Below are 25292 nucleotides of genomic sequence, written 5' to 3'. Positions count from 1 at the left end.
TTTAAAAGATTTTGGATCTGACATATTTGCTTTTAATAATTTTTATTTTAGAAAAATGTTAAAAAATTAAATTGATATTTTAAAAAATTTAATTATCTTATAATAAAATTTATTAAGGACTTAGTAATATACTTTGTAATTATGAAGCTCTTTGTTCGTGTTGTGACTTGTGATCCTCTCAGAAGTCAGAACTCTTTCTCTCTCTCTCTCTTTCCTTAAACCCACGAGGGGCGGTTCAGTGTACAATAAGAGAATGAGTACTGGATTCTTTAGGTGAGAGTGAGAAGGACCAGGAGAATCCTGCTTTATTTTTGCTTTTCTGTTCTGAAAGCTGAAAACCTATGAACATCGCTAAATTATTTTTCAACCTCGTTTTTAATTGTGTACCTACCTAAAGGATATATGGTGTGTAGGTTGGGATGATGAATGGGCAATTTCAGAATTCGGGATACCCTACTATAAAGATTAAAATTATATAGAAAGAATATAATTTTTTTTATAGTTATTTTTTATTGTTTTATTATTGTTCAAAAGGTGGATTTTAACTTTTTCATCTTTCTTTCCTTCCATAAAAAGAAATATCTATAATCTTTTACTGTATAATTCATCTCAAAATTATTCTAATAATGTAATTGGTTTTGTAGAATGTGGGAATGGTTGAATTTTTCTAATTTATGTGTCCATAAGTTAAAATGGTGAAGTTGTAATGCCGTGGATCCTCTTAATAATGTGTTCACCTTCACCATATACAGATTTTATAAAATAATGATAAAAATATTATAAACTAATACTTTTTATTAATATTAGCCAACACTTTAAATTAATATTTTATTTGTATAGTATTAAATTTAAAAAATTTAGTATAAAATTTTTTTATTGATCAAATGTTAACAAAAAATTAATAAATTTTATTTGTTATATTACTCAAAAAGACTTTGGGGACCGGTGCTTTCATATTGTTATCGCTACTTGTTAGAGATATAACCATTAATATTGTCTTCTTCTATCAACTTAAATTTTAGGATGAGTAATTTTATGATATAGTATTAGAGCTCTATGTTCCAAAAGTCTAGAATTTAATTATTGATAAACCCCAAAAGTAAAAAATAGCATAAAGCAAATAAATGAAAAAAGAATGTCAGCGAAAATCAAACAAATTTAAAAGAGACTCTTATTTAAAAGAAGTGTTAAAGATATAAATATAATCATTAATATTGTTTTTCTAATCAATTTAAAATTTGAGATGAATAGTTTTATAATAGATCTTAACTTACTTTTACTGTAGAACGAATTCTTCATCTACTGTTCAAATATTTCTGGATGTAAAGATTAAGTGGCTCGCACTTCAAGGTGTTAAAGTGTTAGGCTGTTAGCTATCAAGGATGGTGATAGTTTTCTTTTAATTAACTGCATTTAGTTTACAAAACAGAATATGACAAAACACTAAAAATATGACAGAAAACAGTTTGTTTCTCTATTTTGTATTGCAATATTATGCGAGATTAATGCCCATACTGCTTTACACTGAAACACATGTTTGGCCAGGGAGTATCTTCCGATTGGTGGAAGCATAAAGATGGTGGAAGAATCACTAAAGCTAGCATATGGAGAGAACTCCGAGTTCATCAAAGATAAAAGAATAGGTGCAGTTCAGGCTTTATCCGGGACTGGAGCCTGTCGACTTTTCGCTGCATTTCAACACCGATTCCATCCAAACAGCCAGATCTACATACCGGTGCCTACATGGGCGAAGTGAGTATTTGATACAAATCTTCCTTAAATATTCAATTTTGCCATCGGCTTTTTTAAAGGTCTCTGTACTTTGAGATTTATGGAATTTAATTTTGATGCACGGTAGATGTAAAGCAATTTTACATATGCATAACGTCACGTCATAAAAAATGACTACTATTTATATTCACCGCATGAATAATCATCCAAAAGAATGAATGAGACTGGACAATTGTGTAAAGCATCTCACATTGTCAGTGCATCATAATTAAACTTAGTTATGAGTTTTGTGTTTGTCCCATATATGTCTAGATATTTATCTAAATCAACATTGCAGCCACCATAACATTTGGAGGGATGCTGGAGTGCCTATGAAGACCTTCCGTTACTATCACCCTGAGACTAGAGGATTGGATTTTTCAGGACTGATGGAAGACATAAAGGTATAATACCTTCATTCTTCAGATTTTTCTTTGTAGGTCAACTTTTAGATCAAATGTTGCTAGTAATTTATACTTCTAACCTCTTAGAACTGTTACTTCTTATACAGAATGCACCAGATGGTTCATTCTTTCTGCTTCATGCTTGTGCTCACAATCCTACTGGAGTAGATCCTTCAGAAGAACAATGGCGAGAGATCTCGTCCCTCATCAAGGTAAATTGGTAAACAGTTTATAATGGTATATAACATTGCGGGCTTTAATTGTTTGTTCTGATTTGGATTATTGACCCTTTTCTTGTTTCAGATTAAAGGTCATTTTCCTTTCTTTGACATGGCGTATCAAGGTTTTGCAAGCGGTGATCCAGAGCGAGATGCGAAGGCCATCAGGATTTTTCTTGAGGATGGTCATTTGATAGGACTTGCACAGTCATATGCAAAAAATATGGGACTCTATGGCCAGCGAGTTGGGTGCCTTAGGTAATTTTATATTTATCTTTAATCTTGCTTTTGTAAATAGGCTATTACACTAAGCACAAAAATGTTATAACACTCAATGGCTTTCATTGTGGTTGGGAAGCAAGATATGTTGAACTGTGATCATTCTTTTAGTACATAACATAGATATATATATATATACTATTTCGTACTTCAATTTAAGTTTCTTGTTAAATTGATTTCCATAGTTCAGCTTTTGCAAATTTTGGCTTCCTTCTTAGCTTTCTGCTTGAAGCAGAGTCATAATAATTAAGGCACAAGCTTTGACATGATTATTATGATTTTGTATCCTCAATTGGTTCAAGTTTATTTCAGATGACCAATGGAATTACCAACATGGTAATTCACTAAAAGAACATTACTTGATAAACATAAGTAGAAGTGAAACTAAGAACTTTGAAATGCTATGTGGAATGAATCTTGGTCTTCCATATATACCCTTATTATTTAATATATTTCATTTTCTATAAAAATGGAATCGTTTAAAATGTGTTTAAACATTGAAAATTCTTAATCTTAAAACCTTAGATTGGCCTTCAATGACATTCACCAAGGGATAGAACTCATATTCTTAAGTTGCTTGCAGCGTGCTTTGTGAAGATGAGAAACAAGCTGTGGCAGTAAAAAGTCAATTGCAGCTACTTGCTAGACCAATGTACAGTAATCCACCTGTTCATGGAGCACTTATAGTTTCAACTGTTCTTGGTGACCCAGAATTGAAGAATTTATGGCTTAAAGAAGTTAAGGTAGAGTGCTCCTATATACACATGCTTTCATATTTATTTGTGTAATGCAAATGCATTGTGGTACTAGATCGTGCAAATGCAAATACTTGATATTTCATACAATATTTGTTGTGTCTTGAGTGTTTTGTTAAATATGCTCTCTTTCTCTCTAACTCTTCTTTTGCGCAAAATGTTAGCTACGATTTACATTGAACTTTTGTTATTGACCATGTTTCTATATGTAAGCAGTTTTAGAATATAACTAAAATAGTTTTGCTAAGGAGTGCCCCTAGCTAGGTAAGGTACTCTTAAATTAAATTTAAGGTTTAATATTTTCAATGATATTGAATGTCTGAAAAAAATTAAAACCCTTAAAGGCTGCAGCACTTATTACTGGTTAGTGAAAATATTAAATGAATAATCTTAATTTCTTAATAATCTTTATTGTGTCTGACATAAAAAGACAAATTATTGACAAACATAAAGATTTGGTGGTAGTTGTGATGACCTTATATAGATGTTATCTTCACAGGTTATGGCGGACCGGATCATTGGAATGCGTGCCACCCTGCGAGAAAACCTAGAAAAACTGGGGTCTCCTTTGCCATGGCAGCACATAACCAACCAGGTCTCATCTTGAACAATTAAACCGACATTGCATGAGATTAATATCTATACATGGCAGCATGTCACCCATTTGTACTGGGTGTTATATAACTTGAATCTCAGGAAAGAGATTAGTGTATACCCTTTCAAATAGAGAGGTTCATGTGCCTCAACAGAGTTCAATATAATTTATCTTTGTTATAATTTATAAAAGTTGTGTTTTCTTCATCAGCAATGCTAGGGAGCCAACTGGTTTTTAACCAACATTAATCAATTTTTTTAAAAATCATTTTGTTTATTTTAAATTTTAGATCTTAAATTATAAATCTTTAATCCTAAATTCTAAATTTTAAACACTCTAAATCCTTAAAAAAGTTAGAACTTCTAGAATTAAAAAAAATTGACTAATGTTAGTTTATATACTTTCTCTTTTCTCACAATTCATCTGTTGTTTGCTTGCTTGTGCAGATTGGCATGTTCTGCTATAGTGGGTTGACACCTGAACAAGTTGATCGTATGACAAACGAGTTTCATATTTATATGACTCGTAATGGTCGAATAAGGTAACTCGTCTGGTATTCATTTTCTATACAGAGTTAAACCAATTTTATACTAAGCTGTGTTAACTTTTTCTGTTATTATTACAGTATGGCTGGTCTTAATACTGGCAATGTTGGATATGTAGCTAATGCCATTCACGAGGTCACAAAATCAGCTTAGATGATTCAGCTGAACAAAGAGCCAAAAGTTTTTTGTCTTATGGAATGTCAAACACCGAATTGTCCTTTTCAGAGCTCAATAAAATTAGAAATTTAGAACCATTCTTGTTATTATTGTTGACACTTTTTACCGCGGTGCATTTGCAGTTAGGTAGTGATACCTTCAAGGGGTGGTTCATATTAAAGACCCCCCTCAGCATTTATATCTCCATTTTTTGTAGCACTATGTTGTGCTTCTCGCTACCTCTCCAAATTTTTCTAGCAAACAATAAATATTTGAGAAGTGGGTTGGAATTTAAGGCTCGCTTATTTATGATACTATCACAGTGGGTTTGTTCCTAATAATGCTTTGATTATCCAATTTCCAATGTCATGTCTCCATAATTGAATAATGCAAGATTTAGTTAACATGTGTTACAAGATTATCAATTAAAATAGTTTACGTATGCAAATCACAAGAATTTAACTAACATGTATTCTAAAAATATGTGATAAGTTTATTATTAGTAAAAAAATTTAAATATTTTTATTTAATGAATGCAAAATAAAATACATTGAAAATTTAAATTTTTTTATATTTTTAATAAAAAATTTATAATTTGTAAATTTAACATGCAGGACACAAAATAGATAACTCAAATCATAAAATTAAAGTTTTTGATGTATTTGTTCTGTATTTATTAAAAGAAAATTTTGAAACTTCTACTAATAATAATAATTTTAACAATTATGCTACGTGTATACCAAAATTAGTCACCAATATAAAATATATGTTAGAATATAAATACAAATTAAAAATAAATTAAATCACACATGTATTTATACATAAATATATTATTGGCTGATTTTGGTATAAAAATAACATTTTTGTAATTTTAATGTGTTTTTAGTTAAATACAAACAAAGAATATTGAGTTCAATTATTATAATTTTTTTTATATGTGTTATTTTAAATAGTAAAGAATCGTTTTTGTCTCTAATGTTTGGAGTAAGTTCTATTTGTTTGTCTGACGTTTAAATCGTCTTATTTGTATCCCTAATGTTTGTAAAAGTGATTCAATATTATCTTGCTGTCAATTACACCATGAAATATTCCATTTTTTTGTTTCTAATAATGCTTTGATTATCCAATTTCCAATGTCATGTCTCCATAATTAAATAATGCAAGATTTAGTTAACATGTGTTACAAGATTATCAATTAAAATAGTTTACATATGCAAATCATAAGGGTTTAGCTAACATGTATCCTAAAAACATGTGATAAGTTTATTATCAGTGAAAAATTTTAAATATTTTTATTTAATGAATGCAAAATAAAATACATTGAAAATTTAAATTTTTTATATTTTTAATAAAAAATTTATAATTTGTAAATTTAACATGCTGGACACAAAATAGATAACTCAAATCATAAAATCAAAGTTTTTGATGTATTTATTCTATATTTATTAAAAGAAATTTTTGAAACTTCTACTAATAATAATAATTTTTAACAATTATGCTACGTGTATACCAAAATCAGTCACCAATATAAAATATATGTTAGAATATAAATACACATTAAAAATAAATTAAATCACACATGTATTTATACATAAATACATTATTAGTTGATTTTGGTATAAAAATAACATTTTTGTAATTTCAATGTATTTTTAGTTAAATACAAACAAACAATATTGAGTTCAATTATTATATATTTTTTTTAGATGTGTTATTTAAATAGTAAAGAATCGTTTTTATCTCTAATATTTGGAGTAAGTTCTATTTGTGTCTCTGACGTTTAAATCGTCTTATTTGTATCCTTAACGTTTGTAAAAGTGATTCAATGTTATCTTGCCGTCAATTACACATCATGAGCTTTAGTTGGAGTCTGAAAATCTCTTCTTGAAGTTAGAAAACAAATGTTTGGAATAGAATTGATGATTCACTCCGAATAATAGCTCATCAAAAGTTGAAACTAATTCTTACAATATTTATATAATTTACCTTTTTAGGGACATAATTGAACTTGAACACAAATAATTGGTACAATATTAAAATCGAACACATTCAAGTGAGACCAAATTGAGAATGAATATATCTAAGTGAGAATAATTGAAAAATATAATGTTAGTATAATTGATGGTAAGATAACATTAAATCACTTCTATAAACGTTAGGAATACAAATAGGACTTAATTTAAATGTTAGAGACAAAATCAATACTTTATTCTTTTTTCGTTAAATGAGTCATTTACGCTTTCTAGCACAATTCATGAAATGAGATAGTCTAATGGAATTCACATCCCAACAATCAATAGAATTGTGTAATTTTAAAATTTAAATACTTTGATTACTGATACAGGATACTGAGACACAAAATCGTACTTGACAGATGAGATAATGGACAGAGATATTATGTCAAGAAACACTGAATTAGTATATTTTGTGTCTATTCTAACGGAAAGAACACAAAGATACTAACAAATAATTTTTTTTTTAATTATTCTTGTTAATTTTTTTTAATTATATTTTTTTCTCAAATTTTTTAATGAAAAAAATTAGAATAAATTAGATTTTCATAATTTGTTTTATTTTATCACCAAACAGAATATAAGAACATTAAATTGTGTCTCTGTCCTTTATGTCTTGTTCTCAGTGTCTTGTCTTATCTTGTTCTTAAAAACAAATGTAGCCTTAGAGTTGGACAGCAATGGGAGTGGAACAAGGGTACTGATCATCTTGTTGAGAGAAATATCGAAGAGATGGATTACGGTTAGACTTATCCTAAAAACTAACTTAAGAGGTAAGAGTTGTCTCACATTTATAAGAGAAAATTTTATTCTCCTCCCATAAGAGATATTAAAATGACACTCCTCTCTCCTCTATTTGTAGAATATACATTTTTCTTTCTTATAAAAAAAAATATCCTTTAACAAAAATTTTATTTTTTGTGATAAAATTTTATTTACCAAAATACCCTTTAACAAATTCTCTTTCTATTGATTAAATTATATTTTTTTTCAAAATATTTTTTAAAAAATTTTTTAATGATTAAATTTTTTTTCCTAAGATACTCTTCAATAATTTTTTTTAAGAATAAAGTATCATTTTTGTCCCCAATGTTTGGGGTAAATCCTATTTGTATCCCTAACGTTTAAATCGTCTTATTTGTATCCCTAACGTTTGTAAAAGTGATTCAATGTTATCCTGCCGTCAATTACACATCATGAATGCTTTAGTTTGAGTTTTAAAAATCTCTTCTTGAAGTTAGAATACAAATGTTTGGGATAGAATCGATGATCCACTCCGAAAAATAGCTCATCAAAAGTTGAAACTAATTCCTACAACATTTACATAATTCACTTTTCTAGGGATATAATTGAATCTAAACACAAATAGTGGGTATAATATTAAAATCGAACACATCCAAGTGAGACCTAATTGAGAATGAATGCATCCAAGTGAGAATAATTGAAAAATATAATCTGATTTGTTAGTATAATTAATAGTAGGATAACATTGAATCACTTTTATAAACGTTAGGGATACAAAAAGGACGATTTAAACGTTAGGGACACAAATATGACTTACCCTAAACGTTGGGACAAAAACAATACTTTACTTTTTTTTTTAATTATTAAGGAACTTGCTTTGTAAAGATGTGAAGGAATGAAATGTTAATATTTTAAATTTTGGATTTATCCCTCTCGACTTATTTTTAAATTTTGATAAAGTTATTAATATTTTTTAATAGTTCTATGAAACAAATTATTTATTAATATTAATTGTTATACATATTAACAATGATAAAAATTTTTTAATTTAATATTAAAATAATATAGATTGATATCAAAAAATTAATAATAAAATTAAAAAATAATTGTTAACAAAAATTTTGGCAAAATCACAATTTAATAATTAAAAATTTATTGAAAAGTATCTCAAAAAAATTAATCATTAAAATTTTCTTAAAAAAAATTTTGGTAAAAATATAATTTAAGCAGTAAAAAATAATTTATTAAAGGATATTTTGGTAAACAAAATTTAATCACAAAAAAAAAATTTTATTAAAGAGAATTTTTTAAAAAAATAATTTATTTTTTCTTGAAAATTGGATAAAATTAGTGTTAACTAACACAAAAAATTTAAGACAGATTAAAGAGGGAGATTTTTAAGAGTTATAAAAAAAGATAGTGTACATTTTATAAATAAAAAAGATGAAAATATCATTTTAACATCTCTCAAAAAAAAGAAGGTGAAATTTTATCCATTTATAAAGATTATTAGACTTTTAATTTTGACAATATGATACTTCCTAGATTTTCTACCAACTAACATCTTTAAATTTTAAATACCGACTACCAACTAACAACTAATAGCTTCTTTACCATATAACAATAAATTCTTTGCTAGGCATAATGTGCCATAAGTTGATGAATCAGTTCGAAAAATTCTCAAATAATAAATAATAAAAGAGTAGATCAAACTTAAAATAAACGGTTCTATTAAGATGTGAAAATATTTATTTCTGACATTTTACATCTTTTTTTCCTATATTTATATATAATCATAATTACAAAGAAAGAACATGCTTCAATACATATTGCACATAATATAACTAATTAAGCAATTAGATAAGAAGCATCATTGCAATTCACATAACCTTATTTAGCACTAGCAGCTATGTCTTTCTTCATCCTTAAATATCCTTTCTCACCTAGTTTTTCACTAGCCAATTCTCGGTATAAATACAAATCTGAGTATAATAAATTTGATCTTTAGATTTGTATTTTTAAAATAATAAAAAAATTAAACACAAATCTAATCCTCAAATTTTTTGTATAAACACAAATCTGACCCTCAAATTTTTTTTATCTGTCCTCCACAATTTCGTGATACACCTTCATCTCCATAAACCTTTTTCAGTGTTTATGCTTACAATATTGTCGTTTATGCAACTGATTAACATGAAAATTTTGTAAGCGTACACTAGAATGTCTGAGAATCTGAAGGGCATCCTTCAAAATAATAACATGCACACGCTCATTATATAATTGAAATAGTATGTTTTATGTTGAGTATATCTTATTATTGAAGACTAGTTAAATGATATAAGCTCAAAGTACAGCATAGACATCAGTCACAGTACGCAAGTTAGTAATTTAAAATATGCAATTTACCCCAGGTCTCCGAGGAGCGGGTAAAACAAAAATGGAAATGAAGGATTTGATGGGTACTTTTTTTTTTTTTTGTTCACTTGATGGGTACTTATTTGAATGAGTTTTACGAGGATGTCTATGTTCATGAAGTTTTTTGTTTTAGGCGAGTGAAAATTGTGATATGGATGGGAGACTGGTTTCCAATTGTGTCAGTAGTAGTTAGTGTTTGTGCTAAGTTGAAGTATGGCACATCAGTTGTGTGGGTAATTAAGCAATGTAATTTGTAAATGTTATGATATAGTCATATATATATATATATATATATATATCAATGTCCATGGTTTTAATAATCCATGATTTTTAACCATTCAAATTTCAATCTTGGATGCCTTTTGTTTTTCAAAATTGGCGGATTGATTTTACACATGTTCACTTTGGCCTCCCTATGTTTTGCTGCATGTTATCTTTAATATCCCCTGTGTGCGCGTGTATCACGAAAAGATGAGGCAGAGAATGTGATTTTCACTTTTTCAGTGCCATGTGATTCAAGAATCGGAGGCACCGATTTTTCTTTCGGTTATACAGTAGTGTCCAAAACTAATACTTACGGATTTACATTGTTTGATTTTTCTAAAAAAATTACAAATTCCGATTTATGTTCTTGAAAATTAACAAACTTTAATATTGAAATTGGATCCTTCGATATTTGTTTTCAAAAATAAAAAAAATAAAAAATTGAAATCGGACTCTCTAATTTATAGATTATTTTTCCTCCTCAAACAAATTGGACAGTCTAATTTGATTAATATCAATTTTAAAAAAATAACTTCATATTAAAGTGTGACTGAGATATGCACATATTTATTTCGTTTATACTATAAACGAGATGTACGCTAAGTTAAAACATTGTCACTGTAAACGAGATATAATACGACAAAATTCAATCAGCTATAAAAGGATCTACAAACCATTGGTATTCTCCACAAACATCTCAATCCTTCTTCTCATCCATTTTTTCAAAAATTTAATAGAAATATCTAGTGTTAGTAGTTTTTTTAAGTGTGAGAAACATATTCTGCTGTGCACTTAGAGAGCAGATTCTTTGTCTAAGTTAAAGAGTCTGGTATTGACGCACCTCGGTAGTAATGAGAGAAAAGAGACAGAAAGAATTGGATATAGAATGTTAGCAACGAGGGAAAACAATGTATTTTAGTTTTGTCTGTTCTAACTCGATGACGATGAGTATGTGCGCCTCATATTTGATATCCACGGAAGAATCATGGCTGAACAAGTGATGGAGCTTTCTGCGAATGTTTGTGATGTTGGTGGTGGTAGTTTTGGCAGCACGAATTTCTTCTAGAATGACTCACTTCTTGCACCACCATTCTTGCACTATGCTAGACCAGCGGTAGACATGGACGTGGACGGTGAGAAGTTCAATGAAGAGTATATTGCTGATAGCAACGAAAGCGGTTCTTCTGAAGATGATAACGAGGATGAGTTCGTACCAGAGACTCCAATTGGTGGATCAGTTCGATACCTTTTGCCTACTCCGCAGCCAGTTCCAGAGTTATAAGTTGTACCCAGCCACTCTGATACATTGGATTTGAACGTGATGCACGAGGTAACTCCATTTTTCAATATGGGTGCGGATGATTACAACATAGAAGGTAATTTGGAGTTTAGAGTTGGTTACAGATCTAGAAGCAGAGAGGCAGTCATGCAAGGCGTGGAGAATTACAACATTCAAAAAAGTGTTGAGTACTGAGTTGTGGAGTTGGATCGGTTAAAGTACCATATACGTTGCAAGCAATTCACTGATGATTGTCTTTGGAGTCTCGGTATCGCCCTCTGACAAAATCTTAGATATTAGCAAGCCTTACTTTGTATTTGAATGCATTAGCTTATTTTGGTTAGAATTTTGACTGATGATGTTTGAATTCGTTAGGGAGGTATGTTAGAATTTCGACATGTTCACATAAGCAACAATCAAATTGTCTCACTCCATGCAATAAAAAGTTTAATTACATAAATAGAAAGGACAAAAACCGTAAATGAAAATAGTTACCTCACTGCTAGGGAAAACCTCAGAATCTATCTCTAAAGTGGACACCACTAAAGAAACTTATGGTATATCCACGAGACCAGGAGCGGAGTGCATCCAGCTATATCTGTCGTATCTCGATGCACTGCATGGCATAAATAGTGGTACATTCATACAAGCACTGCGGATCCCCAAGACAGACTGCGGCACCTAGCGATGTCATCCAAAAGTGGCAACTATCTTATATGCACCTGATTGTTTGACTTGTCTGTCACCAGGTAATCCCTGATCAGCAACAAGATGTAACACCTTGTGTACTGACGGAGGGTGGCTACATCTGCATTCGCTGGCATATGCCGGACTCGGTTTTGAAGCCATGTCATCTTGATACTAAACGACTCCTTCCTCTGGACACCCTACTATTGAGCATGAGGAGGACTGGCACCTAGGAGCTCCTCTACGTACTCCCATGTCGTCCGCTGGTACCAAATTTGGAAGTCTCGCAAGCACTCATCCACTGGCTCTCCATGTGTGCGTAACCTAGGTGGTACGCAACGTCCTGCAGGGTGATGGTGCACTCACCCCATGGCAGGTGGAAAGTATGGGTCTCTGGATGTCATCACTCCACGAATGCAGTGATCAGGGAGTTGTCAAACACGAAGTCCCTAAGATGCATTGTGTCGCCAAACCCAGCCTCCCTCAGGTAAGGGACAATGGTGTCCGGTGGTGTAAGAGTGTGTCTCACCCGCCTAAATAGTAGTAGGCGAAGCTTCTGTTAAAAAATGAAACCTTTTAATAGCAAATCTATTTCAATTGTAAAATCTTGGATTTCAAACTAAATTCTTTAGCATATTTAAAATTAAAATTAAAAATATAAAATTCGACTAAAAAAAGTAAGATAGCTTAATAAACAATTAATGAATAACTTAAATTAAATTAATTAGTAAATTAACATTTACTAAAAATACATTCGACATCTAACAAATGTTAATAACTTGCCAAATAACCTATTTTATATTAGCAAAATATAATCTATTCTACCCATGTATAATAACACCAAATCTATATAAGTTCCCTAACTATAATCACATATGCTTATTTATTTAAAAGATAAAAACAACAATACTGACCTGGAAGTCGATTGCTCCCACGATGTGCCAAGTAGCATTTAGGTGGTTAATGCCATCGTCCCATGCATCTGCGCGTGCCATAACGTTGAAGTATCTCAAGAATATCAACAAAACATGGGACAAAGAGAGAAATGAAGGTTGATGGGTATAGATAGTGACACTAGAGGCACCGTGAACGAGTTACTTATATAGTCTCATCTAAGTCTTATCTCGTTTACAATGTAAATAAAATAAGTATGTGCTTATCTCATTTACAGCCACGCATGAGATCATGTGTATAAACATGATATGTGTACTTGCTGACATGTCTTATCTCGTTTACAATGTAAATTATAAACGAGATATGCACATACGTGTAAACGAAATAAGACATGCTGCACAAATCGGTCAAAACGTTCCAAATAACCTATATCCATAAATAAAACATTTATTTTATTTATTTTAAAAAATCCCATGTTTAATCCATATAAAAAAAATAAATGTTATTTACATACTAAAATCAGTCACTATGTATTTATGAATAAATACATGTGTAGTTTAATTTATTTTTAATATATATTTTGTATCCTAATTCTTATTCTACCTTGGTGGCGAATTTTGGTGTGACCTTGTTATGGTTGAAAAAGAAAAAGCCATGTTTTGCAACCATGAATCAACTTGTTCATTTCACAACCACTTTGGTTAGCAGAATATTATCTAATGCATGCAGTAACTATCATTGTGACCGTCTACTGTAGAACTCAATCTGGTCCCTCAAAACACAAAATTGAACCTATTAATGGTTAAACACAAATATTCTGTCAAAAGTTGAATCGTGCTAGTCATTAGCTACCTCAGTGGCGATTACTACACACAAATATTCTGTCAAAAGTTGATTCATGATTGTAAAACTCCAAACCCAAATTAAACATGTTTAAAACACAGTGACCAAATTGATTATTGAATAAAAGCTTAATCGTATCTTATCTAAAAAAATTCTAATACAAACGAGATGAAATCTATTAGATTTCAAAATTAATTTAATTCTCATTTCTTCGTAAAATTCAAACAAACTAATTAATTTAGAAATAAAATTAATTTTCCAAATTTCCGTAGTTTGAAACTAATCCCCCTGCTGTGATTTGGTAGATTTAAAGGAGCGCTAGGTGTCACCAAAATTATATATATATAAACTAAGTTGTGTTTTTTCAAAAAAGCATATTTATTTGCCTGTTTCATACTTGTATGAACCTATAATTTTAACACAATCTTTCATTTCATTCAACTCGTTGATCAATGCTAGTCTGCTAATGTTCCTGTTAGCATGAGATAACTAAACATTCCATTTTACCAAGGGTTTGGCAAAATACCCTATCTTAGGTTCATTTCCCTTCAGATTTTGATAAAGATCAAAACTTTTATCCGGTAATCTATATCATTTATAACATACATGATTTAGGAGATACAATAAAATAATAAATTGGATTTCTATCTCCTACATATGCAAACAAAAGAATTAAAAGAAACTGGAGTCCCCTAGCAATAAATCAAGCATGTTTTCAGGAGTTAGAAGAGTTGTTCCACCAACAAGCAATTCTATGTCAGGTCTTCCGCTTTCAGCCAATGCCTCTTGAGCTTCACGAACCTTTGTGACAGAAAAGTAATTGATAGTATTATATTACTAATCCATGCCAACAAGGAGAAAGTTTTAAATAAAATGTTAAATACAGCAAACCAATGAAAATGTGGAAAATAAAAGGATTTGGATCCTCTTATGTTCAAAATGGCCATAACAAGATTATGTTTACATCCTGACCATTGATTGTTTATCGATGGTGGAGATGTGAACAGAACATTATTATGTTCATTTCAAAGATGAGAGAATCCAAATTCACATAAAAAAAACAGTCAGTTCAGAATATGGTATTTCATTTTACTACCATATTAAAAAGTGACCATCTTTTTTATTCACTACAAAAAGACAATAATAATAAACAGATCAGACCAGGGCAGTCTAGAAATTCACCTCGACTCCATTAATGCCCCCAATAACAAACACCAAAATGACATTTTGATCAGCAAGACTTGGTTTTGCCTGAAGTATTGTATTTAGCAGAACAATAAAGGTGGAAAGAATGAAAAATTAGATATAGAATATTTGAAGAACTGAACTACTAAAGCAAGAGTCATGCAAAAAGGGTAAGAAACACTAATCACCTGACCAAGGCCAAATCTGCCAAACCCGCTTTTGAACAGACGACCTACAGTGGAAGAATGATATTCTAACCCTGGCACGTCATACTTGCCTAGCACCCTTGTTAGTAGCTTATAAAGTAATCCTTTCCCCATATAGGAATCCTCACTGAAATTGCCTTCCATGGTCAATGATCCATCCCTAAGTGGTATATTCTTTCTTTTCAGATTGGATAACTTATGAAGAAATTTGAACAAGTTATCCACCCTGTCGCGCAACTCCAACTTAAGTTGCACGTCACCATACGCTTGTTCATTTTTGCTGTCATCCTCAACATCTTCATCCCCCCATTCCCCCCACTGCTCATCATCAAAATCATCGATGTCTAGTTTTTCAGTATCTTTCTCCGATTTTGACTTGCATACATTTTTCTCAAGCTCTTCCCTTATCCCATCTAGAAACTTGAGATTTGCAACTGATGGATTTTCAAGAAGGGCATCTACAACAGCATCTTTTAACAAGCGTTCCTCCTGCCAAGAAAATGGGCCTTCAGAACTAGATGATGGAAAATTTTCACCGGCCAATATATATCCAACAATCATCAACAGAATAGCATCTTGCAAAGAAAGTAACCCTTTTGACATCTCACTTTTCCCTTTATTTACTTGAGATCCCAACAGAGCACTCTTATTGATGAGATCACCAATTTGAGCAGCAAGACTTTGACTGGTTTCCCCTGAACTCACACTCAGAATCTTCTCTGCACTGCTAAATGCATCCCACTTGGTACAATTTGTTTCTTCAAGTGCAAACAATGTGGCTGAAGCAATTTGGATAATTGCTTTATTCTTCAGCAAAGATGATTGGCTCCCAGTCAATGCTTTGATCATAGCTTGTAGCTCAGGTTTTGTAACAAAACCAGCACGGGATTTCACATTTACAGTAATGTTTTCCCTGCGCAGAGTTTCTTGTAGCCATTTCTTTACTAGTAAGCCCCCATCTTTTGTTCTTCTATCCAGTATAGCTTCCAAGAATGGGGTTCCACGGAAAGTTTCAGAGGAAACAAAAGATCCAATGAGTATTTCTGCACTAGAGTGACTCTCTTTTTCATGAATTTTCTGACCAAGATTAATCAAACCTGTAACCTGAGAATCAGAATCACCAGAGTTCCAACCACATAGAAAAGCTTCAACACTTTCTAAAAGCCGAAAGTTGTTTATTTGCCAATCTTCATCATTAAGGATCTTTGTAAGTGGTATCTGAGCATCTAAAGGAGCACGTTGCAGGTACGAAGAACCAAGTTTGAGCTGGAGCCCTGAACCTTTACCTTGGGTATTGGAAATTCGATTCCTTCGGGGCAAAGAAGAGAACATACGGTCAAATAGTGAGTCACCATGACAGCAAGGAGTAAGGAGATCAAGTGTGCGATCAATGAGTAACAGTCCTGCTGACCGTTTACGGCGGCCTACATCGTAAAGACTTGACATGTCAGTCAAAATTTTTCCAACAGTTTTTGACATATCCCCAAGGGAGAAAATTTCCATTTTCAAGTCCATCTACATCATAAACAAAAGAAACAGCCAATGTAACATATTAGAGGAGGAATTTAATAATAATAATAATAATAATAATAATAATAATAAACAAAACAAAACCAAACCAGAGGTAGTCATCGAGGAGAGAGTTACCAACATTCTTAATAATACAAAAGCAATGGCAACAGCAGTCTTCTCTCATTTAATAGGGTTAATTACAATGATCAAACAACATTGTATTATTAAAAACCAAATGTTTGAAATGGCCATCAAGAGCAAGGTATATTACATATTTACATAGGCAACATACATAGTAATTAAAATTTATTTTAATATTTTTTATTATTTTATTTTATTTACATACTTTTTAAATGGATCTATAGGTACCCCAGTAAGATGGTAGGATGCTGGCATGCAACAGATCTATCACTCATGATGTACAAGATTGTAATAGGGACAGAACTCAGGGTGAAGCATATAATATAAGAATCCAGTGAATAGAAAAAGAAATGCAGAAATCAAGTCACCAGAGGTAGGCAAACATTTCAGCAAAAGTGTGAGCCACTATTTACCTTGGCCGCCAAATGGTAGAGAAAGTGTGCTGTGAGAGTTGCACCTGGAGGCACATCATCTGTATCAGAAAGCATACCAGTACTTAAGGGAGGAAATCCAGGACCAATGGAATCCTCATGCTCAGATGATAAGTGTGCTTCAGCCATCAATCCTTCTGAAGGTAGAACAAATACTCTTGGTGATAAGGGACATAAAATCATTGGAAAATGATGAACAGAAACATCCAATTTAAACACTGCATCTTCAGTGGAGTCCAATGGAGTCTGTTCCAAAAAATCTCTTCCACTTGAACTAGCTTCAAGATGAGGAACATCCTCTCCACTGGGAGAAAGTTTTGAACGTCCTCCGTCTTCAAATTTAATCTTTGCCTGGACTTTACTACCAAACTGCCTAGGTTTTGCCCCAGATTTCTTATTTAGTTCGTCATAATCTTGAACCAATAAGGATTCATATTCACGATAGGCATCTGGTCCCAGAGGTGAATCCGGAAACACCGAATGAGCTGCCTGCATTTTAACTACTATTAAAACATCTTTACCAAGCGAAAGAGAAAAAAGGTCCTGGAACAAAATAAATGTAATATTGCTATCCAAAAGGTCCTGGAACAAAATAAATGTAACATTGCAATCCAAGTGTCATATTTAGGCACAAGATTAAGAATAAGATAATTTCACCGTGATGCTGATAATTTGAAGGACTTAGGGCCAAGTTAAAAATACTACCAAAAACTTCTTCCTATTTTGTAACAAAAGTTTAGTCACTTGGAATATCAGGATTAAAGCAACATATTAAATAAATCACCAAGCTCCATTCTAAGTTGCACAAAACCTCTTTCTGACAAGATAGTATGATTCATCCAGAAAAATCATTACATGATTACGTAGGAAGGCTTCTAAATAGAATGCAGTAAACTATCATGTTATAAAGAACAAAGAAAGGGGGAGAAATATTCACACCCAGTGAGGAAGCTTTTTCCCAATATATAGGTAAGAGTAAGTCCAATAATGAATTTATAAACATGGAAAGTACAAAGATAACAGTCAAGAGCAGTAATTATGAATAAGCACCTCTGAGATAGATGTAAATATAACGCAGTGACGAACAACTTGATGTGCACTCAGGCAACGTAAAATATACCGATGTGCATCACTTAATAGGCGTGATGTAATAACCACAAATTTCCCCGCAGGATTAGAATGTGAGTTCCAATCAGCCACCTATACAACGAACCATAAATTAAAGTTGATTATAATTGATGAGGAGTTGCTACAATTATACAAGGTACAAATATTTTTTGCACCGCATTAATCTGAGCTAGTGGATGAAATTGAGAAACGTATATTAATACACATCATGATCAAGGCAACAAGACACCAGAATTCATATAGCACCAAGACTTGGAATTGGTATCTCTGCTTGAAGGGATAAGGCTATATATATCCCTCTCCAAACCTGACCACAACTGGAAGCCTTGCGCACTAGGCTGCCATTTTTAAAGGATGGAAAGGTTTAGGGATCAAATCCTATGACATCATTATATAAAATGTTAAAATATTCAATTCTCTATATTGAAATGTTCAACAATTCAAACAAGATTTAAATGAATTTCCAGATCCCAAAAGGACACCGTCCATTTTCTGCAGGAGTTACATTTTTGACAAATGACAATACAGCATTATGTAGTCCAACCTGGTGAGTATTTGTTACCTTTTGTTACATAAGGCCAAAAGGAAGTAGGGGTTTTAATTTATTTGATAATTTCAATTCCCAATATCAAAAACTAAAAACAAAATTCTGAACCTAACATACACTGACCATTACTAGTAAGTCAGTTACAAATGTTAGTGACTTGCTTGTTTTTTATTGAAACCATATATCTTCCCTCAATTAATTGTTACTAAAAGTCTGTAACAAGTTTAGGTATGGAAATAATGAACTATAAGATTTGCCATCAGCCAGTAAATCTTCAATTTTTTTTTTTTTATAGATATATACTCTTTTTTTATTTTAAAAAAAAAAAACAAGACTAGGTCCAGGTTTGATCCTCACTAAACACACTCCTTGGAGATTGAAGAGCCTTAATTCTAACTAGGCTCCGAATTGGATTAATTGGTCACCGCGGGTGTTGCCAACCAAAAAAAGGACTACATTTTCTGCCCTTTCAATGATTAATCAAATGTGAAGCAGCCTACTGTAAGTCCACAGAGTAAAGACAATGTTGATAAAATATGAAACTACTACATACCGCATCAAGTACTGACATACTTTCCAAACTGCAAATAGCTTGTGCTCCAAGATCAAGAAGTATAGGATATGCCCCTATAAACTGGAAACTCTCTGTAGAACCAGCATCTAAATAAACAATAGCATCTTCCACATGCTCTGATATCTGAAAATAAACACGTATTGCAAGACAAAGCCAAAGTCATGGGTGCAGCCCAAGATGCATAAATGCAATTATATTGGTACACACTAGGTCCATGTACCGATCATTTTATTTCATGCTAACAAAAAGGAAAATGAAAATTAGTTATATGATAACTCCATCACAAAGATAGGTCTAGAAGGTTTTACAGGAGGTTCAAAATAAGTTTTAGAAAACAAAAGGGTATCATCTGTATGCAGTCATCAAGTTACAACATATGCCAACAAGACCAAGCTAATTACAACAAAACATACCTTATCACTTTAAACCAAACAAAAATGCATGTGTGTTAATTGTGAGTTCCTAAAAATGGTATTCAACTTAAATATTTGTGAATAAAGGTGGTTAAAAGGCAACAATTGATGAAATTGGTTGAAAAACACAAAAGCAAGGGCTCTATCAACAACATGAAATGGATATAACGATAAGAATTCATTGAATCTGTTCAAACATCTAGATTCCGTAATAAAAATAGCAGCCTGCTTGAGACTTTCAGTCCATAGCAATTTTCTCCTCTTTTATTTAGTTTTGCTATTGACGACCACATCGTCTGTGACCAAAATGTTCCAGTAAGAAACAATATTGAATAACAACAAAAATTATCATGAAAAGTGATTTCAAGGCTAATGCAATTTCAGCAGCTTGATACAAGAAATATAGATTTCAATGAAATATAACCTAAAAATTAAATATAAAATGAGTTTTGCAACAACGTTTTGCCTTATTGGATTATAGATTATTCCATTAACACTCAAAGGTAAAGTGTCTCAGCTCTGATCGTAGCTCTGCATAAAAAAATAAGTTCTTAGGACACTAAGACCGTTCAAAATCACATCAAAATTGAAAAAAAAATAATAAAATAAAATCCTTCTAAAAGCAAAAAGTTTTTAAGTTCTTGAAATTCAGAAGTGGACTAATTAAAAATCAAATTCACAAAATGACCAAGCAATAACAGGAAAATATAAAGATTAATTAACCTGTTTGAGGGAATCGGTGCAAGAAATGATAACATCAACCAAAGCCATTGTCTTCTCTTTTTCCCGATTCAGTAGAATACGCATGTCATTTCCTTCAGATGGAGAACACAAGGCCCGAACATTCAGAGCGTTATGAATTTTGTTAAGATTAGTATTCCATAAGCACCAAACTATTGGTTAGCATTTCGAAGAGGAAACGGATCAGTACGTTGAGACTTTAGAGAGCGACTGAAATTGCAAATGAGAAATTGAGATCTTAATCTTAATCTCAAATTGCAAAGGGACAGGCACGTAACTAGGTCGAACATACCAGGAGCTGTTCTTGAGATTCGCAACCCAAAGAAGTATTCCCTCGCAGTGACTCTGAAAAAGAAATCCACCAAACAGCAAGTCTTTGTTCCTAAAGGAGTATATCGATGTGCTCAAGAACTGAGAACCAAGGTTCTGAAAACCGGACCAGTCATCGAACCACTCTAGTCACTGGTTCACTAATTTATTGGTCCAACCGGAAAAACCGTTCCATAATAAAATAACAAATAAATTATAAATAAACATCCTAAAAGATCTTTCAAATTTAAAACCCTACATAAAATATCACCAACTAAATGTAATTAATCATAAAAAATATGCAAAGACTTGCTGCAAATTTGTTGACAATTAACATAATTAGACTTCCATTAAAAATAGCTGGATTGAATTGCAGTGCACAAGTTAAAGATAAAGAATATTGCCTTAATGTAGTGAGTCAAAAAGTAAAACAAAACAAGCCCTTTTAATTCTTTTACACTTGTAGGCTTCAATATAACCAAAACAGGCCCTGCTTTTGTCTGAATTGTACAAGATATGCCCATAAAGCTGTTATGACTTATGATAAGGAAGCAAATTGATGAGGGGAAAAGATCAGCAATATAAAGACTTACATAGATCATATTCTGGTTGTATCTATATTGTAAGTTGTATAAGACTGAAGGTTCGTTTAAATAACTAAGTTGCATGAGGTCATCCACTCCATCAAGAATATCAGGATTTGCTGATATTAAGCTTTCATCGTGCATTAAAACCTATAATTAACAAGGTTAAATATTGAAGTTAGTTAATCAGACCAAAAAAGAGCATTTCCCAGTTGTCTCACTGAGTCAACTAGATGGAACAAACATCACTGTGTACTGTCGTAATTCTAGATCATATCTTACTTTCCCATCAGGCTGTGAAACAACAGACTCAGTTCCAGAAGATGTTATTATCTTCACCAGCTCCCAATTCCCATTTGAAAGTTGAAGCCAACACTGAACCTTCTGAAATAACAAACTTCAGAAGTAAGGGAAAGAAATAGAAAATTCTAAACTATCCATGTGTTACTAATAATGAGAACAAAAAAACTCAATCTCTTGAACTCAATAGTTACATCAGTTATCCAACTAAATAATTGCATCACAGTTATCATAACTGATTTCAAAGCCTAGAAGCAAAGTGAAATTAAAACCATGAAGCATATAATAAATCAAAAGATCACCAATTGCAAATTTTTTATAAGAACAGAAGTTAGAACAATGAAAAATGAAGAAAGATTAACAGTTTTCAACCCAATTTTAACAAAGCTCATCACAATGATTAACAACAACAAAAAGCACTGAAGGAACAGTGAATCAGTAACATAGGCAGTGCAAATTCAAGAAACTTTAATAAAATTTAACTACAGAAACAGACAGTAAAGCAGTAATAGAGTTATCAATTTAAAATTTATCATCAAATACAATCAGTGAGCAAAGCCAATCAACCAAACACTGACTGAGCATTCTGTTCTGAGTCTGTGACTGGGAAGCAACAAATTCAGCAACAAATTCAAGTTACAGCAACAAATTTAACAAATCCTAGTTCAGTCACGATTTGCAGCAACATTTAGATCAGCAACAAGGCAAATTTATTGATTAGCAATTCAGCAACATGCAAAAATACAGGGAGAAGGGAAATCTGAAAAAGAGAGAACAGGGAAGCGATGGTGCAGGGACTCACCAACGGTCGACGGCGAGTCGGCGACCACCCACGGAAGGCGACGAAGCAAGAGACAACCCCACGAGTTGCTTCTGCCGCCGGCGACGAGACAGACGAACCACGAGATGCTAGCAGTGTGACTGAGACGAGACTCGAGTGAGACTGAGAGGCAACCAACACGCACAGCTCGAGCACTCACTGGCGAAGGGAGGCGCGAGCAGCCGAGCACAGAGGAGAGAGGCGAGACGCGAGCAAACGACGCGGAGGATCCAGCGAGAGGACCGATAGCACGAAGACGGAAGTTCTTGAGTGCGACGGACGGTGGCAGCAGTCTCTCACTCCGACAGACGGCGACAACGATTGGTGGTGGCTAGGGTTTGCTTTCTTTGGTGGAGGTGGAGGTGGAGGTGGAGGAAGAGAGAAAGGGGAGGGGAGGGGATAACGCGTGCAATCCTCTATTTTTTCCTCTTTCAAGGAAGGAAATCACGTCGTTTTCTATAAACCGGCCGGGTTCAACGGTTCGTCTCCAATTCTTAAAATAGTGATTTTTATTAATAAACCGAACCGCTAAAATTATCGGTTTGCGGTGAGACTTATTTGACCGACTGATCTGATCTGGTTTTCAGAATCATGCTGAGAATACACAGAAAAAAACCACGTCGTTTTCTATAAACTAGACGGGTTCAACAGTTCGTCTCCAATTCTTAAAATAGTGGTTTTTATTAATAAACCAAACCGCTAAAACTATCGGTTTGCGGTGAGACTGATTTGACTGGCTGGTCTGATCTGGTTTTCAAAATCATACTGAAAACACACGGATGCTGGAAAAATAAGGAAAATGGAGTTCAATTCAATAACGTAAACCAGAAATATCAATATCTCTAAGGGTCGAAATCAAATTTTGAAAATTTAAAGTTTTAATTACATTGGCTTTTTGGCAATTTCCAAAATTTAATTCGATTTTTATTAATAGTTTTCTTTTATAAAAAGTTACAATAATAATAGATATTGACTTTTATAATATTTTTTAATTTATCCTATCTTCTAAAAAAAATAACCCGTACATTTTAAAATTATTTGTAAACCTCAAAGAATTTAGGAATAAAAAATTAAAAAAAATAACAAATAAAGGTAAAAAAAAAAAAAGGTAAATCACATATTTAAATAAATTAGGTTTTAAAATGATTCAAATGCAACAATTAAAGATTGGATACATTTCAATTTCGATTAAAGTATCAAAACTGATAATAAAAGATTATGACACTGATAAATCTAACTATAGAATAATTAAAACTGCCTTATAACCATAAAAGATAGGCTTAGTAGACAAAACTACGAAAATCCTAAAAACTATCAACAATTTGCGTTTGTTTTCTGATAATAGAACAAGATAAGATACTGAGAACAAGACATAAATAACATAGACATGAAATTTTGTGTTCTTGTATTCTGTTTGGTAATAAACTAGAATAAATTATAAAAATCTAATTAATTCTCATTTTTTCATTCAAAACAAATTTGAGACGAAAAATATAATAATAAAAAATATAATTATGAAAAATTAATAAGAATAATAAAAGAAAAAATAAAAAATAAGTTGTGTCTTTTGTTAGTGTCTTTGTATCCTTCCTGTTAGGATTGAACACAAAATACACTAATTCAGTGTCTGAATATATTATTTCTATCCATGTTTCCTAGCTCTGTCTAACATAATTTTATGTCTCTGTGTCCACATTTCAATGTCCTGTTTCTGTGAACAAATGCAGGCTAAATTACTCCTCTAACTTAACCTAATTACTCCTAAACTCTAAGAGTATTCATTCTCATTCCTATTTCAAATTTTCTTCCCACTCTCTTCATTTGAGTTTTTTCTTACTCTTTTCAACCACATAATAACATTTTTTCATGGTTGTTTCTTCTTACTTTACTAACCTTAATATTCTAAATAATTTTTTAACTATCTTTATATATGTCACTCACCTACTAGTACTATTTCTACTCACATTTTTTTATTGTTTTGAATAACAAATTTGACTATATAATGATGATACAATAACAAATTTGATAATTGTTTTGAATCTTAAAATTTTTAGATAACTACTGTAATGTCATATTATTCTTCAAGAGTAATTCAAGAATAAGAGAGAAAGGGAGTGTGTTTACTCTTTTAAACTGTAATGCTCTTTTCAAAATTATACCAAAAAAAGAAAGAAAAAAAATACTTTTTATGGATATAAATCAAGTTTTTAATAGAATCATACTGAGAACACATGCTGAAAAATGGAGTTTAATTCAATAACGTAAATCGGAAATATCAATATCTCCAAGGATCGAAATCAAATTTTGAAAATTTAAAGGTTTAATTATACATGCTTTTTGGCAATTTTCAAAATTAATTAGATTTTTATTAATAGTTTTTTTCAAAAAAATTACAATAATATTAGATATTCACTTTTATAATATTTTTGTAATTTATCCTATCTTCTAAACAAAATAACCCGTAAATTTTAAAATTGTTTGTGAACCTCACAGAATTTAGGAATAAAATATAAAAAAATTTAAAAAAAGGTAAAAAAAATA

At 31.7% G+C, this 25292-nt stretch overlaps 2 protein-coding genes across 8 annotated transcripts; one reads left to right on the top strand and one right to left on the bottom strand.

Moving 5' to 3' along the window:
- The first annotated feature begins 1437 nt into the window (after positions 1–1437).
- On the top strand, positions 1438–5039 carry LOC112789911 (aspartate aminotransferase, mitochondrial-like). Its single transcript, XM_025832074.3, has 8 exons — positions 1438–1752; positions 2069–2174; positions 2282–2386; positions 2478–2650; positions 3255–3414; positions 3926–4021; positions 4468–4562; positions 4647–5039. Exons 1-8 carry the CDS (start codon positions 1577–1579, stop codon positions 4717–4719), a joined length of 984 nt encoding a protein of 327 aa, XP_025687859.1. The 5' UTR covers positions 1438–1576; the 3' UTR covers positions 4720–5039.
- A 9234-nt stretch (positions 5040–14273) lies between these two features.
- LOC112789909 (sec1 family domain-containing protein MIP3) lies at positions 14274–23240 on the bottom strand. 7 transcript variants are annotated; one of them, XM_072232625.1, is made up of 11 exons: positions 22734–23240; positions 21914–22015; positions 21641–21781; positions 21031–21547; positions 20721–20948; positions 19564–19707; positions 18386–18535; positions 17318–17824; positions 15234–16766; positions 15043–15111; positions 14274–14661 (listed from the first exon to the last, which is right to left on the bottom strand). In XM_072232625.1, the coding sequence occupies exons 5-11, from the start codon at positions 20802–20804 to the stop codon at positions 14533–14535; spliced, it is 2616 nt and encodes an 871-aa protein (XP_072088726.1). In that variant the 5' UTR covers positions 20805–20948; positions 21031–21547; positions 21641–21781; positions 21914–22015; positions 22734–23240; the 3' UTR covers positions 14274–14532. The 7 variants fall into 7 exon arrangements, with proteins under 7 accessions (XP_072088726.1, XP_072088722.1, XP_025687857.1 ...); XM_072232621.1 differs by having other exon boundaries at positions 21031–21359; XM_025832072.3 differs by having other exon boundaries at positions 21031–21208.
- Between the last annotated feature and the right edge of the window lie 2052 nt (positions 23241–25292).

Source organism: Arachis hypogaea, chromosome 3, assembly GCF_003086295.3.
Source record: "Arachis hypogaea cultivar Tifrunner chromosome 3, arahy.Tifrunner.gnm2.J5K5, whole genome shotgun sequence".
Lineage (NCBI taxonomy): Eukaryota > Viridiplantae > Streptophyta > Magnoliopsida > Fabales > Fabaceae > Arachis > Arachis hypogaea.
This window is presented reverse-complemented; position numbering and strand designations above follow the sequence as displayed.

Excerpts from the sequence above, each read along its gene's own strand:
- LOC112789911 (XM_025832074.3), top strand. The coding sequence starts at position 1,577 with ATGGTGGAAGAATCACTAAAGCTAGCATATGGAGAGAACTCCGAGTTC. Across the intron at positions 3,415-3,925 it reads TATGGCTTAAAGAAGTTAAG|GTTATGGCGGACCGGATCAT; the intron begins GTAGAGTGCTCC and ends TTATCTTCACAG. Across the intron at positions 4,563-4,646 it reads ACTCGTAATGGTCGAATAAG|TATGGCTGGTCTTAATACTG; the intron begins GTAACTCGTCTG and ends TTATTATTACAG.
- LOC112789909 (XM_072232625.1), bottom strand. The coding sequence starts at position 20,804 with ATGCGTATTCTACTGAATCGGGAAAAAGAGAAGACAATGGCTTTGGTT. Across the intron at positions 18,536-19,563 it reads GTATGTCAGTACTTGATGCG|GTGGCTGATTGGAACTCACA; the intron begins GTATGTAGTAGT and ends TTCGTTGTATAG. Across the intron at positions 17,825-18,385 it reads TATTTACATCTATCTCAGAG|GCAGCTCATTCGGTGTTTCC; the intron begins GTGCTTATTCAT and ends GTTAAAATGCAG.